General features: G+C 33.7%; 1 protein-coding gene and 1 long non-coding RNA gene across 5 annotated transcripts in view; one reads left to right on the forward strand and one right to left on the reverse strand.

Annotated features, from left to right (window-relative positions):
* The first annotated feature begins 595 nt into the window (after positions 1–595).
* Positions 596–16,570, forward strand: paqr5b (progestin and adipoQ receptor family member Vb). Of its 3 annotated transcripts, none has more exon segments than NM_001003573.2 (8): positions 596–711; positions 1,001–1,128; positions 7,317–7,522; positions 9,492–9,618; positions 12,459–12,503; positions 12,770–12,866; positions 13,148–13,292; positions 15,752–16,125. In NM_001003573.2, coding segments are annotated over 8 exon segments (1,044 nt in total). In that variant the 5' UTR covers positions 596–657; the 3' UTR covers positions 15,994–16,125.
* The window catches only part of LOC141375393 (uncharacterized), a 143,971-nt gene continuing 132,901 nt past the window's right edge, over positions 6,167–17,236 (reverse strand). The window contains exon 3 of one of the 2 annotated variants that reach the window (XR_012383376.1): positions 6,167–7,544. This is a non-coding gene — a long non-coding RNA (uncharacterized lncRNA). Of the gene's footprint in view, positions 7,597–17,236 lie in introns of both variants that reach the window. The other variant, XR_012383378.1, reaches the window with a different exon arrangement.

Genomic DNA, 17,236 nt, shown 5'->3' on the forward strand with positions numbered 1-17,236 from the left:
GACTCAGTACTGATATCAGAATGGTTGCCAAGCAGCAGCCACAGATGTATGTTTGTTAGAGTATTTTACAACAGTGTAGATCACAGCTCAACCAATCAGAATTGAGGACAATAACTGTCTGTTTCATAATAAAATTTTTATACTTACTTTTTTTTTTTTTTTACTATAAACGTCCTTGCTAGTCAGTTATGGATATTCATGTATATAAAAATAAAGTCAAATGTGACCATACAGACCATTGTATTTACCATAAAGCCATAAAGAGCTAAAAATAGCAGGCTACATGTTCAGTTACAAAGTCACAGATAAAACTATTGAGTTTGTCATAAAATAATTTTGTAAATGTACTACTAATTTAGCAAAATACCAATGGTTCAACTGAAAAATAAATAAAATTTCACACCATGAAAACATTCTGACCCATTATATTTTGACTGAAACTGGCATCAGAAACAATAGAGCTTTGGTGTGTGCGTTCTCGCCCAGCCGGTGTGTCAGGTGTGTGTGTATAAGGTGTGTGTGTGTTTGTGTGTGTGTAGGTGTAAGAGGGCTGGACTGCAGAGCCGGTCTGTGCTCAGGTGGAATGTCAAAGTGTGTGTATGTTCATTTGTCTCTGTGTGTTGATGTATCAGTCGCGCTTTGGAGAATCGGAGAAACATGCTGAGTCTGATCAAACTACAGCGAGTCTTCAATGTCCACCAGGTGCCCAAAGTAAGTCCATTTACTCAACACACACACTACCACAACAAACAGATATGGTGTGATGTAGACAGACTACAGCAGTTTACATAAACAGAAGTTACAGCAAGCAAAGAACCACTTGACTTCTTTCCTTTACTCTCTTATTACTGTGCTTTCTGATGTGCAGCAGTCTGAAGGTGTGTATATATAGACATTTTCATATTCATTGCATTATTTGTAGGCTTGTCGTGTTACCTTTAGATAGAGCTGCTTATGATGTTGCTAAATAAGAGATTTGTCTGACTTTTTGGTGTGGTAGGCGTTTCATGAAGACGGGATCATCTCTGGGTATCGACACCCTCGCAGTTCAGCCACAGAGTGTGTGTGGAGTCTCTTTCAGCTCACCAATGAAACCCTCAACGTTTGGACACACTTTCTACCAACCTGGTACAGTGAAACACATGCTCACTTACGCAATCCCTGTCACTTTTTTATCTCCAGTGCTCGCTTTCTCTCTCTATATCTGCATTTCGCCATCTATTTGACACTTTCTCAGTATGGCTTTTACAATAAACCTTGTTATTGCTTAACTAACATGTATGAAATTTGAACTCGCACAACTTAAGCCATTCTTTTATAGCAAGTGTCAATTTGACTGAAAATAAAGTTGTGCAAGTGTAAAACTTTTCAGTCAAAGTCTAGTCTTCTTTATTTCTATACCACTTTTTACAAATATAAAATGTGTCAAAGCAGCTTAATACAGATGAAGAAATAAAATGGCATATAAATATTTCAGATTGTGTAAAGGATTCAGCATAACAGACATGGTGCATAGTAATGGTAGAATGCTGGTGTTGATGTAGTAAAGGGCACCTATGATGAAACTCAACTGTGTGTAGGTATAGTACTGTGTGTCCACTGTCATATAGGAGTAATGTAAACCCAACAAGTCAAAAACTTTTTTTAAATTTTCTGATGTTAAAATAGGACCCAAATCCCAGTGATTTTAAGGCAGACTGCAATGTGACTTAGGAGTGTGGTTTTCACCACCCACCGAATTGATTGACAGGTGCCATGTCTCCATAATGACATGTATACACATTCACAGAACATTCTTTACAAAGGAACTTTGATTAAAACATATGTTACAACTCTCTATGATCAGCTGCTTCTTAATAATTAATTTGATACGTTTAAAACGTTTTTGCAACTGGGCATGTTTGTAATAAATATGTTAAAGTCCCTGTGTATTTCATGACCGCTATAATTACCACGGTTGCACGGTGTCAGTAAACACACATATATGTACACAGAAAATCTTTTTGTGTGATTCATTGTTTCAGAAAGGCTTGAAAAATCTCTACCACAAACATATCAAATAAACTTGCTTGGCATTTTTGACTAGTGACCTTATTTCAGCTTCATCCGTGTTTGTTTCTATTACTGACGGCTGTTTATTTGACATAACACATGATGAAAAGCAGACAAGCACATTGAAGCGGTGGGCGAGAAGAAGCAGCTCATTAGGATTTAAAGCCACAGGCTACAAAAACAGCTACACTGTATTCAGACATCAAACTGGGCAGATTCTACATTATATAATAAATATTCTGATGTGTATTTCAAGCTGAAACTTTACAGACACATTCTGGAGACACCAAAGTCTTATCTTACATCTTGTAAAAGGGGTAAAATAGGTGCCCTTTAATTAAAACTAATACAGTTTAATTTGAAGAGCAGTTCTGCCAGTCTACAGCTCATTATTTTACATTCTAAGATGTTGTAAATTGTTTTTTCTAAATTCATAATGTACATTTAAAGAGTTCAGATGCAAATTCATCTAAGTGCCATCTAATTTTGATTCAATATTTTGTATTTTTTTCTCAGGTTCAGAAATGTCACTTTTATGGCAATAGATTGTTACTATTCATTACCTTTCTAATAAAATTAAAGAACATTAAGGAGGCAAGAAAATGCTCATTTTAAAACTAAATTTCAGATGGCATTTAGAGGTCTTTACCTGTAAACAATGTTATTTTATTTTTTGTCCAAGAAATGATTTTCCTGGGAATCAAACCTGTGATCTTGGTATTGCTAGTGCCACGCTCTTCTGCATGAGCAGCACACTAACTAACTAACTAACTAACTAACTAACTAACTAACTAACTAACTAACTAACTAACTAACTAACTAACTAACTAACTAACTAAATAAATAAATAAATAAATAAATAAATAAATAAAGTAGTGAAAACTTTATTCTCATGTATATTTTGTTTTTAACCTTATCCTTTTTTATCATGTGATTTTTGCTTAATTGTGCTGAATCCAATGTGGGTCAGTTTGACTTGCACTAATAGAGTTAATGGTACAACCATATCAACAGCATTTGGATGATTTACAGTGGGTTTATAGTTTGGATATAGTATCTTCACAGTGCTGTCCTCGGTGTGGTTTAACCAGCTGAGCCACTCCTGAGAGACTGATGATCAGAGCAGATCTGCCATCACAGTTAATAAGCTCCAGTGTCAGTCTCTCTAGAACGTTCTCCACATGTAAACATGCTGGCATATGACACCACATTTGACCTGTGTCAGTGTATGTGACTATTGCTATTGCACCTGCATGGCCATTTCTTTTGATTGACATTGACAGTTTTTGAAACATTGAAAACTAAATATTATTCAAGCAATTATACTAATGGTATAAATGGTATAAAAAAAAAAGTATTGAACTCGTCATCATTTTTTTTTGTCTCAAAAAACATTTTATCTATGGATTGCGTTGGTTGTTATTGACATATGGTAACAAGTTAACAGCATCTTTAGAAATAAGTAAACAAAGTGTAATAGATAAAAATTAAGTTACATGTAATAAAATGAATTGACACTGGAAAATAGAATTGAACACATGAAGAAAGGGAGGTGTAAAAGATCATGGAAAGCCCAGACAGCAGCTAAAACCTTTTAGTAGTTATTTCACAGCCCTGCCTTTCGTCAGTGTAAATGAATATTAGCTACTTCAGTCCAAACACCTAGATTGGCAGATGATGAAGATGAAACCAGGGTAAACATTTCAGCAAGAAAATGATACAGCCAAGCAAATGTTTAACTGGTTTCAGAAAAAATATATAAGTAAAGCTGCTAGAGTGGCTCAGCAAATTACATGAGCTGAAACCAATAGAAAATAAGAACTAAAGATCAGAGTTTATAGACTAGGCCAACAGAATCATCAAGATTTTTAGACTGTTGAAGTCTGGGAACAAATCTCTGAAAAACTCTGTATTGCTGTACTAATTCCTTTACGATAAACCACTTAAAAATTGGATCACTCCAAATAAAAACTGCTTAAATGTACATTTACAGTTCATTGCAAAAACACTTTTCCATCAGTTGTCTATTTAAAGAATGCCGTATCTCAAAGCTAACACATCCTCTGATCCCACACAATGGTTAAACACACAGTCAACTGACAGTAAATCAATAGGACGAAATGTGGAATCTGTAACCTGACTCTGTGTTAATGTTTGGTTATATTAAACTCACTGATCCCTCTAAAGCAAGCAAGAGTAAATCAGAGCTGTAAGTAATTCATCACCAAATGTCATACTGTAGGGCAGGGCTTAATCTCTGGTGCTCTTTGTAAATAGTGTAACAGCTATTATGCTCCTGTACAGGCTATATAATAAAGCCAGGGAATTTTGATTTGTTTAGACTCTCAGAAGTATAGGTTTATAAAATAACTCAAGTGTTGAGAGTTGACCTGTGAAGACTGGTTGACAGAAGTTCACTAAACTCTCAGACCACCTGTATCACTTCTTATCTTTACTGTACATACTGTACAGCAAAGAAACAAGCTTTAGCAGCGCTCCTTAGAGATTAAACACAGACTTAAAGAAACCTAGACTGATAAGACTGATCTGTGCAACCTGTGTTTGTTTCTGCATCCGCCTGTCAGATTCAGCCATAGAAACAAACAAGTCAGGACAGGTTAAGCATTTCAATACAATCTAATCTTCTTAATGTGCTTTGTCATTCTAACCTTTTGTTCTGTTTCTCATTACCATAGCGACACAAAATCACCTGATGTTGTGTTTGGGTCTTTTTGACCTGGAAATGATTTTCTTTTTCATGAATGTTTTTGCACTGGGTTGTTGCTCTTAAGGAGTATCTGTTTAAAAACGACTATGTGCATAAAAATGTAATTAAGTAGAATAATGTCCTATAAAAAATGAGCATAAGCTATGATGGAAACACATTTGCAGGATAAATTCCTTGATGTGCATCAGAAACATCATGCAATTTTGCATCAACAGATAACGTGACTGTATAACTAGATTAACTGGTGCGCTGATCTTATCTGACACCATCTCAGATGTTGCTGTATTTTCTATGGACTTGAGCGAAAGTCCATTCCCAAAATAATTTTAGATGCTGTAGTTACCTTCCTCGAAGAACTTTCTTATAATCATAGTTTTCCCAAACATCAGTTACCCACCCCCAAATGCAAAGAAACATTAGTTCTTGCTGCTATGAGGCGCAGCTTATTTACTTTGAAAAAAAATTTGCTTGCATAAACAAAAGTATTTATTATTCATATATCATGCTACATGTAGTAAGTTGCAATTTTAATACTGTTAAACACATGGGATGGAAATGGTTCTTTATTTGAAAATGATTTGTGCATTAAGTAAATACAGAACTCTGATTTGAACTATTTAGTTTTACATAAAATGTGTGTGTGTGTGTGTGTGTGCGTGCGTGCGTGCGTGTGTGCGTGTGTGTGTGTGTGTATATACAGTTGAAGTCAGAATTATTAGCCACCCTATTTATTTTTTCCCCTGATTTCTGTTTAATGGAGAGCAGATATTTTCAACAATTTTCTAAGCATAATAGTTTTATTAACTAATTTCTAATAACTGATTTATTTTGTCTTTGCCATGATGACAGTAAATAATATTTGATTAGATATTTTTTCAAGACACTTCTATACAGCTTAAAGTGACATTTGAAGGCTTAACTTGGTTAATTAGATTAACTAGGCAGGTTAGGGTAATTAGGCAAGTTATTGTATAATGATGGTTTGTTCTGTAGACTATAGAAACTAATATATACCCTAAAGGGGGGAAACCGGAGCACCCAAATGAAACCCACGCCATTATGGGGAGAACATGCAAACTCCACAAAGATATGCCAACTTGCCCCAATAGTATCTGGATGCAGCCTTTATGGTGCAAACTGAGACTGCATCACTCAGCAATGCAATGTCAGACACAATGCACTCAAATTGAGCTAGTGACGTCACTGTGAGGGGTAGGGTTAGGGGTGGGGTTTGGTGAGCCCAATAAAAAGCATTGGATGTAAAGATTGCACTGCACCAGGTCTGCAGCCAGACCCCTCTCACTTGCCCAGCCAGAACTCGAACCAGCAACCTTTTTGCTGTGAGGTGACAGTGCTAAACACTGAGCCACCATGCCACCCTATTTTGAAAAAAAAATATGTTTATTGATTCATACATTTTCGGCTCAGTCAATTTATTAATCAGAGGTTGCCACAAAGTTTGTTATTTAATTAAATATTACTGCAGTTATTAAATGCCATGTATTGAACAATAACATTTAACAAACAACAACATAAAGATGCTGACTAAATAAGTTCAAATAATAATGGCCAAGATTTCAAATAGCACACCCGTACAACTTAATACTGCAGTTAGCTCCATCTGTTCTCAAACAAATAACAGATTATTGTCAAATTTTGTTATTACACATACCCAAAACTAACATTTGGGTTTTAATATTTCACATTTAACCACTATTGGCGTCACGGTGATGTAGTGTGTATGAATTGTGAAGCCAAAAAGAAAATTAATTAAAAAATGAATTTAACCACGATAAAGACACGCATTAAATTCCAGCTTGTGTCCGTCAAAGGGGTGCTCTTAGTGTGTAATGAGAGAGTCCACTGATGAGTGCAAAATCATCAGAGCACATTTTTAAATAGGCACTATTTTTTATAATACACTGCATATTTGCAATCTAAACTGCTACGCTCTCACCTAAAAAACAGGTCTACATTTTGTGGTCCAACAGCGGCAGTATTTGTCAAACTATAGTGTTTAGTCCTCTGCTTGGCACTCGCTGTGGGTGGAGTGATACACACGAGTAAAGAGGCTGGACTAGTGCTGAAACCAGCAGCATATTGCACAGCTCTTAGCCAATGAGAATCGAAAACCAAAATGAACTGATGTGTGTGTGAGTGTGTGTGTGTGCATGTGCGTGTGCGTATGCGTGTGCATGCGTGTGTATATATATATCTTTCAGGTTAAACATTAAATCACTCTACTGTGATAAGTGTTGTAGGTCATTTTTGATGAGAACACCAAAGGCAATATAGACAATACAAGGGTTAAATATAGATTCTAAAGTGTCAGTGTCGTCTGAAAATTATGCAAGAAAATGTCTATCCACACCATCTCTGGAAAAGTGAAGAAAATATTAAAATCTTATGTGTGTATGTTGTTTCCAACAACAGAAAGATTCATGGAATTATTGTTTTGCTGGATCACTCATTTGTTGTGAGTTGCAGCATTGTGGTGCTGTGTCAACATTATCATCTCTCTGTGTTTCTGTGTCAGGTATTTTCTCTGGAAGTTGATGACAGTGTTGTTGATGGAGGATGTGTGGAATGAAGCGTACACATGGCCCTTGCTGGTCTTCTTGTTTTCTTGCTGTGTTTATCCACTGGCCTCCAGCTGTGCTCACACTTTCAGCAGCATGTCCACTCGTGCTCGGCATATCTGCTACTTCTTTGACTATGGAGCGCTCAGCTTTTACAGCCTTGGTGAGACACATTCTCTTCCACTCTATCAGTTATAGAAAAGGTTGACATGAAGACAGAGTTCAAGGTTCAAAGTTCTGCAATATGTAACAAACACAATGGAATTCTTACACAATTAATGCAAATAGTGGTTAAATTGCACCATCATAAATGGTATAAATCACAATGCTGTATACTGTATTGTCTCTAGGGATTGTTGTGAGGTAGTAATTGATAACACATAATCTGGATTGTATTACCCAATTCCTTAAATGATGTACCTACAGTATAATTAGACTACGTCACATTTTTTTTTTTTTTTTTTGTAACAGATTTTTGTTAAAGAGTTAACAGTATGAAACCATTTTGGGCATTTTTTGTGGGTTATGTTATTATTGTGTATAAATACTGTATTTAAACACAACCTTTTATAAATGTTCAGACAGATTAAAAAAGGATTTCATAGCTGAAACCCACATACTTTTTCACAACATGGTCAAACAATATATAATACAAATACAGAATCATAAATATTAAATTGCCTCGACTTTTCATTAACTTGCCATTATTTTCCTAGTTTAATTTAAACATTTGAGTGAACTTAATATTTTACATTTATTGTCTCAACTTAAATGTTTAAGTTATTCCAACTTAATTTAAAAGTTTGTTGATGGAAATATTATTTTTAAACATTCCAGTGTAATATTTAAAATGTATTAGTTGAATCTAACATTTTTAAATTATTCCATTGCCAACTTAATTTTATTGAAGTGGATTAGAGCCATTCATTCATTCATTTTATTTTTTGGCTTAGTCCCTTTCTTAATATGGGGTCACCACAGAATGAACCGCCAGGAATAGAGCCAAAAAATAAATAAATAAATAAATAAAAATAAATAAATAAATAAATAAAATCATCTCAAAAATTAGGCTAAGCATAATAATAATAAAAAAACATCAGGAGATTAAAGTATTATTATTATTATAATGTGAGAATAAACTTAGTACAAATAATTTGCTGAAAATTAACTCATTAAATTCTGAGAAGTATAGTTTTGTGGAGAAAAGTTATTAGAATAAGTTCAAGAATATGTCTTTAAATGATCTGAGAAAAAAAAACTTTGAAAAAACTCCTTATAAATAACTGTTACATTTTCAAGAATAAAGTCATTATTTTTCAAGGAATAAAAATTTTTACATATCGAGATTTTTTAGATAAATGCAAACCTTGGCATTTTAATTTTCACCTTGTGTTTCAGTGAATATTGACTTATACTATATATAAATATTAAATTTATGAAAAAATTATATAGTTGAAACTCACATAATGATTATACAACAATCATACAAAGAATTGAAAAGAAATAAAAAATTCTGAAGTAAATGTTTCATTAAATATTTTTTAACTTCAGAACTCAGTAAAGGTTTGGTCATCTTCAGGTTTAATAAGACCATGATTCACCAACCCTGTTTCTGTAGATCTACCTTCCTGAGGGTTTTAGCTGCAACTCATGTCAAACACACCTGCTTGTAATTATTATCGAGTGCTGTTCAGGTCCTAATTAATTGGTTCAGGTGTGTTTAATCTGGGTTGGAGCTGAACTCTACAGGAAGGTCGATCTCCAGGAACAAGGTGGAGCACCCTTGAAATAGACTAATAACAGTCTGTGTGCAGAGAAACAATAACAATAAGAATGGTGTAATTTTATTTTGTGTGTGAACATACATCAATACTGAGAAATAAAAGTATTGTTGAAACCACTTTCAGAATGTTTTTTTTTTTTACAGCTGATAAAAAATATCACTGACAGCCAATCAAAATTTAGCTTTGAGGAGTTTGAGCAGAAGTACCTGCACTATATAAATATTTAGTATGTTTTGCAGCATGTTTTTGTACACAATAACCTGCATTTATTAAGTGTATATTTTAAGCATGATAACTCATACAAGCAGGTGTGACTGTATTGATGTATCTGTTTGGATGTTGATGCAGGTTCAGCGATCAGCTACTCTGCATATGTTTTTCCTGATGCATGGCTGAGCAGCAGCTTTCATGCTTATTACATTTCTGTGGCTGTATTCAACACTGTCCTGTCTACCAGCCTGGCTTGCTACTCCAGGTGAGGCACGAATTCATTCTGTGTCTCCTTTCTGCTAAACTTCATTACACAGAATGCAGGAAGAATAAATGTGGGTTACAGGTTTGTGTGCGTGTGTGTGTGCGTGTGTGTGTGTTTGTGTGTGTGTCTGTGTATGTGTGTGTGTGTGTGTGTGTGTGTGTGTGTGTGCAATTAATCATTTAATCAGTTAACAATATAAAATCTGAACAGGTAAATTTATTCTAAATGCTCCTAACATAAACTAAATTGACTAACTAGATTTACCTACGTAAGTGGAACAGTACAGGAAATCGGAAATCAAATTGATGAATTCTTTGTGAATTATCTGTCTGAATCAATCAATCTGTTAGAATGATTCGTTCTCCAAATATGAGAGAAAGGCTTTCCAATATTTATTGATCCAACATAATGTGATAATTATCATGCATGATATTGTTATCATGGGCAAGGGTGTTTAAAAATACAGTGAATAATTATTTACTTAAGCTTGTGCACGTTGTGAGTATTGTGATTTTTGTATTGCAGTGGTGTTCATCACTGCACCAAATGCTTGAAGACATTTTATTCCATGAAGGAGCACCTATCAAAAGTACTATAAGCACTGTTTTTTACACACCCTATATGCCATATTTTCTAAGGGAATATATATATTAGATCAAGAGCAAACCTCCCGAGACATAAAGTAGAATTCAGATGTGCTTTGGTGTTTTCCTACCTTGGAATATTTTATTTTATATTATAAGCTTTTAGAGTTTTCATATGCAGCCCATAAGATCATAGTGAAACCTGGGCTGTGAAAACTTTACTATGATCTACTCTATTACTTTATGTAACATTTTACACTTAAAAATACTGAGTAAATCTTAAACTTGTGAAATTACAGAAATATACCTAAAGATTTAAGTGGATGTTATTAAAATAATTTACATTTACACAAAATTAACTTCACTTTTTTAACTATTAAAAAATCAAATCTTTACGTTTATTGCCTCAACTTAATTTTTTAAGTTATCCCAATTTTTAAAAAGTTTATTAAACTTTATTAACTTAATTTTTTAATTGTATTGCCCCAAACTTAAAACTTTTTTTTACCCCAATGTAATCTTCAAAGTTTAGTAAAATTAACTGAACTTAATTTAAATATTCCAAATATCCCAAGTTTTTGCAGCTTATGTGAACTGTGTTACTTATACTGTGCTTATTTCAATAGCACTGTATATATATATATATATATATATATATATATATATATATATATATATATATATATATATATATATATATATATATATATATATATATATATATATATCCAGAAATATTTAGACATCAACACAGTTCTAAACTTTGTTTTGTTTCTGGATTTTAAATGAAACAGACAAGATGTGCTTTAACTGCAGACTGTCAGCTTTAACTTGAGGCTATTTACATCTAAATCAGGTGAACGCTGGAAATACAACAGTTTGCACATGTGCCTCCCACTTGTTAAGGGTCCAAAAGTAATTGGACAGAATAATAATCATAAATAAAACTTTCACTTTTTAATACTTGGTTGCAAATCCTATGGAGTCAATTACAGCCTGAAATCTGGAACGGATTGATATCACTAGATGCTGGGTTTCATTCCTGGTGGTGCTCTGCCAGGCCTCGGCAGCAACTGTCTTCAGTTTTCTTCAGTATGCTTTAGGTCATTCTCCAGTTGCATTGTAAAGCACTGTCCAATCAGTTCTGAAGTTTTTGGCTTAATAGCAGAACATATTGCCTAAAACACTGTAGAATTCATCCTGCTGCTTTTGTCAGCAGTCAAATCATTAATAAATACAAGAGAACCAGCTCCATTGGCAACCATACATGCCCCCACCATGACACGACTACCACCATGCTTCATTACTTAGGATCATGAGCAGTTCCTTTCCTTCTCCAAACTCTTCTCTTCCCATCACTCTGGTACAAGTTGATCTCGATCTCATCTGTCCATAGGATGTTGATCCAGCACTGTCAATGCCTTTTTTAATCTGACCTTCCTCTTTTTGAGGCTCACCAATGGTTTCATCTTATGGTGAACCCTCTGTATTCACTCTAGTGTAGTCCTCTCTTGATTGTTGACTGACACACATACACTTACAGTACCTCCTGAAAAGTGTTCTTGATCTGACCAACTGTTGTGAAGTGTGTTTTCTTCACCAGGAAAAGAAATCTTCAGTCATCGACCACAGTTATTTCCTTGAACTTCCAGGTCTTTTGTTGTTGCTGAGCTCACTTGTGCATTCTTTCTTTTTAAGAATGTTCCAAACAGTTGTTTTGGCCACACCCAATGCTTTTGGTATCTCTCTGATGCTTTTTCCCATCTAATAATGGCTTGCTTGACTGATAGTGATAGCTCTTTAAATTTCATCTTGAGAGTTGACAGTAACAGAATTCAAATGCAAATAGCACTCTTGAAATGAACTTAACATGGCTTAGAAGTCATTGTACAATTACTTCTGGACCCTTAACAAGTGGGAGGCACATATGCAAACTGTTGTGTTGGTGTACAGTGCCAGAAATGTTTTATATATATATATATATATATATATATATATATATATATATATATATATATATATATATATATATATATATATATATATATATATATATATATATATAGCCAAAGTTGTAGCAAGAATACTAACTCCTAAAATGAACCAAATATATTACAATGAAATAAATGTTCTGTACTACATAATGATGAGATATAAATAGTAAATGAGTGAAATACATTGTTTTATACATGCTTGGCACTGCATGGCAGCTTTACAGCTCAATATTACTCTTATATTCCACTTTTTTTAACTAAGGCTTGGCTTACCATTGCTTCACTATAGTCATGACATCGTTGAAAGGTAAATATCACAGACTATATCAGAATCCTCTGATGCTCACTAATACGCTTATTAAACCTGACTCTTGTCTTTAAATGCCTTCTAACACTATAAACACTACTCTATGCTAATATTAATGCTTGCACTACCATGCATTTGTGTTAATACAATGCTTTTGGGTTTTTCTGATCGTGAAAAATCCTCTCCTCCCTGCTTCTTACAATTACATAACTCACTGGGACTGATGTTATCATTCCTGTGAACATAAAAATGTGTCTCTTTGTCAGATTCTCCGAGAGACAGTGCCCGAGGATGAGTAAGGTGTTGCGAATTCTTGCCTTTGCCTACCCGTACCTGTTTGACAACATTCCTCTCTTCTACAGGGTAAGTTTCAGCACACTGCACTGCATCAATGCAAATTCACATGGGTTTTAGAAAAAGAGTAGTCAGGGTATAATGTAGTAATGTCCTTGTGATTTCAACTGGAATTGACATTTGTTTACTATATTAGTTTAACATCGAGGGGGGAGTATTTTATTTGGGATTTATATACTGTATTATGCTAGAAATGTTTCTAGAGATGTTTATTCATGATACTACAGTGTGAATGTATAAAATAATTGGTGGTGTGACCTGGCATTATTTTTCTGTTGCTTCTTTTCTAGTTGTTTGTGTGTGTAGGCGAGGGTTGTACAGATAACGAAGCAAACTCCGTTCATGTTCAACATACGCTGCTTGCATTCCTTACCAGCTTCTTATTTGCAACCCACTTACCCGAGAGACTGGCACCCGGACGTTTTGACTACATTGGTAAGAGATGTCTGTCTTCATAAATGTTAACTACTGAACAGTAGTGGTAATGCTACGTACTGTACTGTATGCGCCAGTGTAGGATATGAATATTCAGACGTCTAAACAATATACTTTTAGATACTTTTAAAATTTAACAGCTGCATGAACCAATACATTTTAAAATTACATTACAGGAGAGATGATCCATTAAAAGAAAAATTTAAAGTATACGTAAATATATAAATAGGAATACAAACTAAATAAATTCAGTATTCCAACCACAATTGTTTTAAACTAAATAGCCCTAAATAAAACTTACAGTACTCTGTATTCTTGGTTTCCTGTACAATGTAGCTACAAATTTCTTAAATATTTCTTAAATATTTTCTATTCCTTCTCTGCCAAAAAATAAAAAAATAAACAATACTGCTTAGTTTTTAAGCTTATTTGAACTAAAATCACTGGTTTTTTAAAGGGGTGGTCCACTGCGATATCATATTTCAAACATTAGTTGATGTGTAATGTAGCTGTGTGAACATAAACAAAATCTCTGAATGTAATATGCTCAAAGTTTAATGCAAAGGGAGACCTGTAGGGTTTTACAGAGATAGCTTAGCAAAGCCTTCAGTGAACGAATTTAAGGACAACAAAAAATACATCCAGGCTAGTGAGATCACAAACGTTTTAGGTTACGTGCGTTCATCATGCACATACACCCCGCACAGGGAAGGAGGGTGGCCAGAGGCGCTGTAATGTTATAGCAGAGAAACGCTGCTATTTTCACACAGCTTCTTCTATTTCTGTATTTTGGCTTCCAAAGGACACAACACAAAGAGAAAAGTGTTTATAATGTAGTTTAATTATGTTCCACAGAATTAAAAAAAAAAAAAAAAAAAAAAAAATATATATATATATATATATATATATATATATATATATATATATATATATATATATATAGCATATATATATAGCATATATATATATATATATATATATATATATATATATATATATATATATATATATATATATATATATATATATATATAGCATTTGACTAAGGACAGCTTCCAGAATCTTTCCCAGTTCGGTGCTGGATTCGGCTAAAACCTCCTCAAAAAAGGAGCAGCTCCAACCATAATAGAAGAAGCTGTAGGTTGTAAGCCACAACCTGTAAGTATTTCTATTTGTTTAAAATTGATCTATTACATGCATAGTTTCTAGCGTTAACGGTCGGATGTAGCGAGGACGTAAACAAGGATGTAAACATTGGGAAATGCTGTTTGACACTGCTAACAATTTAGCTACAAATACGAATTTACCCATCAAACCTCTGTAAAGACAAAACAACCTTCACCAGTGCTGCAGTGTGCGTGCTATTAGAGGCAAATCGCATGCTATTACAGGCGTGATGCTTTTCCTGGTGATGTGGAGCCACAATCCACGAATCACAGCACAATATGTTAGCTGACCAATCAGAGCCTTTTGAAGGAAGGCTTTTCAGAGGAACTAGGAAATTTGTCGTTTCATGTTAGCTGAGTAGCTGTATATAATCAAAAATATTTGAAAAAAAAAAAAACTTTTTTTTTTTCTTTTACAAATGAAGCATAAGCACACATTGCTTTGCATCTTATAAACACAACCAAGCCTTAAAAATGCACCCTGGACCACCCCTTTATATAAAATCTTGATGTACTACGATTTAATATGAATGAATGGTTTAAAAAATTGTGGAAGAAAGAATAATGTTTATATGGTTTACTGTTGGTAAAGAACAGTTGCCCATAGCTTGTGATTCACTGGTGTTTTATGTGTATTAAAATGGCATGAATGCACCTTGCTTCAGCAACGTTTGATGTTGAAAATTTAACAAAGTGACTTTTATTGGCACTTTGGGTATACAAAAATACAGACTGAAGCAATAATTTGTATATAGAAATGAAAAGTACTGAAAGCTTATTAAGCTGTTTTTGTAATGTATTGTTTTAGACTATTTAAAGTGTTTGAAGTGTTAATGAAAATCGTTGTTTAACTTTTTAATATTAAAAGTGTTAAAAGTTTAGAGTATATATATCCTCTTTTTTAAAAAAATATTCGGCCTCAACATGGCTGGATATTGTTTGTCTGTGCAATTTTTTTTTTATTACATGGGTGTACTAGTGAGAATTAGTACATCAAAAAAGAGTTTATAAACAAGAGTTTACAAACCCTGTTTTTAATATTATATTAGTTAAAAAATGTACAATAATTTGAGTAGGTGCTGAGATCAACACAAAAACAGAAATCTAAAATCTAAATTTCACCAAAATTCTCTTTTTAAATACATATATATATATATATATTAAACATCTTCATTTAAAATATTCATTTAAAAAAGTATAAATAAATCAATGCATTTTTAAGTAGGTAAAATGTTTTATAAGCAAAATTTGATTTAGATTTCTTTGTGAATGGCTCTCGTCTGACCCCTACAGGTCACAGCCATCAGCTGTTCCACGTTTGTGCAATAATTGGCACACACTTCCAGATGAAGGCCATAGAAATGGACATGGGTCTGAGACGGTCTCAGCTGCTGGCCAGTGCCCCTGCCATCAGCTTTAACAACACAATAGGAGCAGCACTGCTTTGTGTCTCTGTCAGTCTGGGGATCATATGTGTCTACAGTCTACCTCTGCTGTACAGCTCAAACCCCAAAAACACAGCCAACAAAGAGTGGAGGAAAACATTCAAGTACTAACAACCTCTGGAACAAGGGTTTCTCTCAGAGATTAACTGCAGTCTTGCACAAGTTACCAAAGTTATTATGGAAATGTATCTAGGATACTCTCACTAGATATTGCGTTATATCTAAAAAAAAAAAAAAAAAATCCCTAAGAGGGGTTTGTACGTTTACTGAATCTATGCAACCTGAGATTGTATAGAGTAATGAATGCAATATTGCATGAATTCTACCTCTCAGGAAAAAAGGCACTGAATCTTGGAACAATGTACTGTTATTCATGTGAGGATGCCAAAGTTTTACCATGAACAGAAATGCTTATTGAATTAACCGCTCCAGAATCAAACTTCAACAGGTACATTTAGATGAAAGGACTTGATTTATGTGTATTATAAAAAAATATATACTGTATTGTTCTTGAGCTGACAACACTGTCAAAAGGGATTTAGTAAACCAATTTCCTTAAAGCGACGAGTTGACTATTTAAAGTGAGTAAACCCACATTGTAAAAGCCAATAGGATAAGATAACTCAAACCATTTGAGGAAACTACTAGCAACAAATCAAAAAATAAACAAAGCTATTTGAGCAAAGTAAAACCCAAAAACTAAAGAGAACTCAAACCAACTGAGTACTGTAAAACCCAATAAGTTAAGGCAACTCGAAGTGTTTGAGGAAACCGATTACTACAAACCATTTGAGTAAAAAAAAAACTAATCTATATGAATACTGTGAACTTACTCCATTTAAGTTGAAGTAATAAGGTATTCATAACTCATCACATTCAACATTGAGTTCAAAACTCTTTTCACATGAGTTAACTTTCTGTCAGTTTTGGGTTAACTACACTCATTTCATTTGATAAAGTTGACTGTTGGCTGTTACAGTGCATTGTAACTCGGAACAGTTGGGTTGACTTAATTTTATAATTAAGCAAATAGTTTATTTACCTAATAATTTTAAGGCAATGGCTTTACTCACTTGGCTTTAAGGAAAGTCAACTAATGACTTTTTACGGTGTCATTTATTTTTTATAATGTATACATGAAGGAGAGGATCAGATGTAGTAAATCCAATTTTCCCATATCACTACCGGTCAAAAGTTTGGGTTCCTTTTTTTTTTTTTTTTTAAAGAAAATTATTCTGTTGATCAAGGCTGCATTTATCAAATGTTAAAAAAAACTGTTAAATTGTTAAGTATTTATTAAAATTTTAAATAACTGCTTTCTTATTGTTTATAG

The sequence above is a fragment of the Danio rerio genome, chromosome 7 (genome assembly GCF_049306965.1).
Source record: "Danio rerio strain Tuebingen ecotype United States chromosome 7, GRCz12tu, whole genome shotgun sequence".
Classification (NCBI taxonomy): Eukaryota; Metazoa; Chordata; class Actinopteri; order Cypriniformes; family Danionidae; genus Danio; species Danio rerio.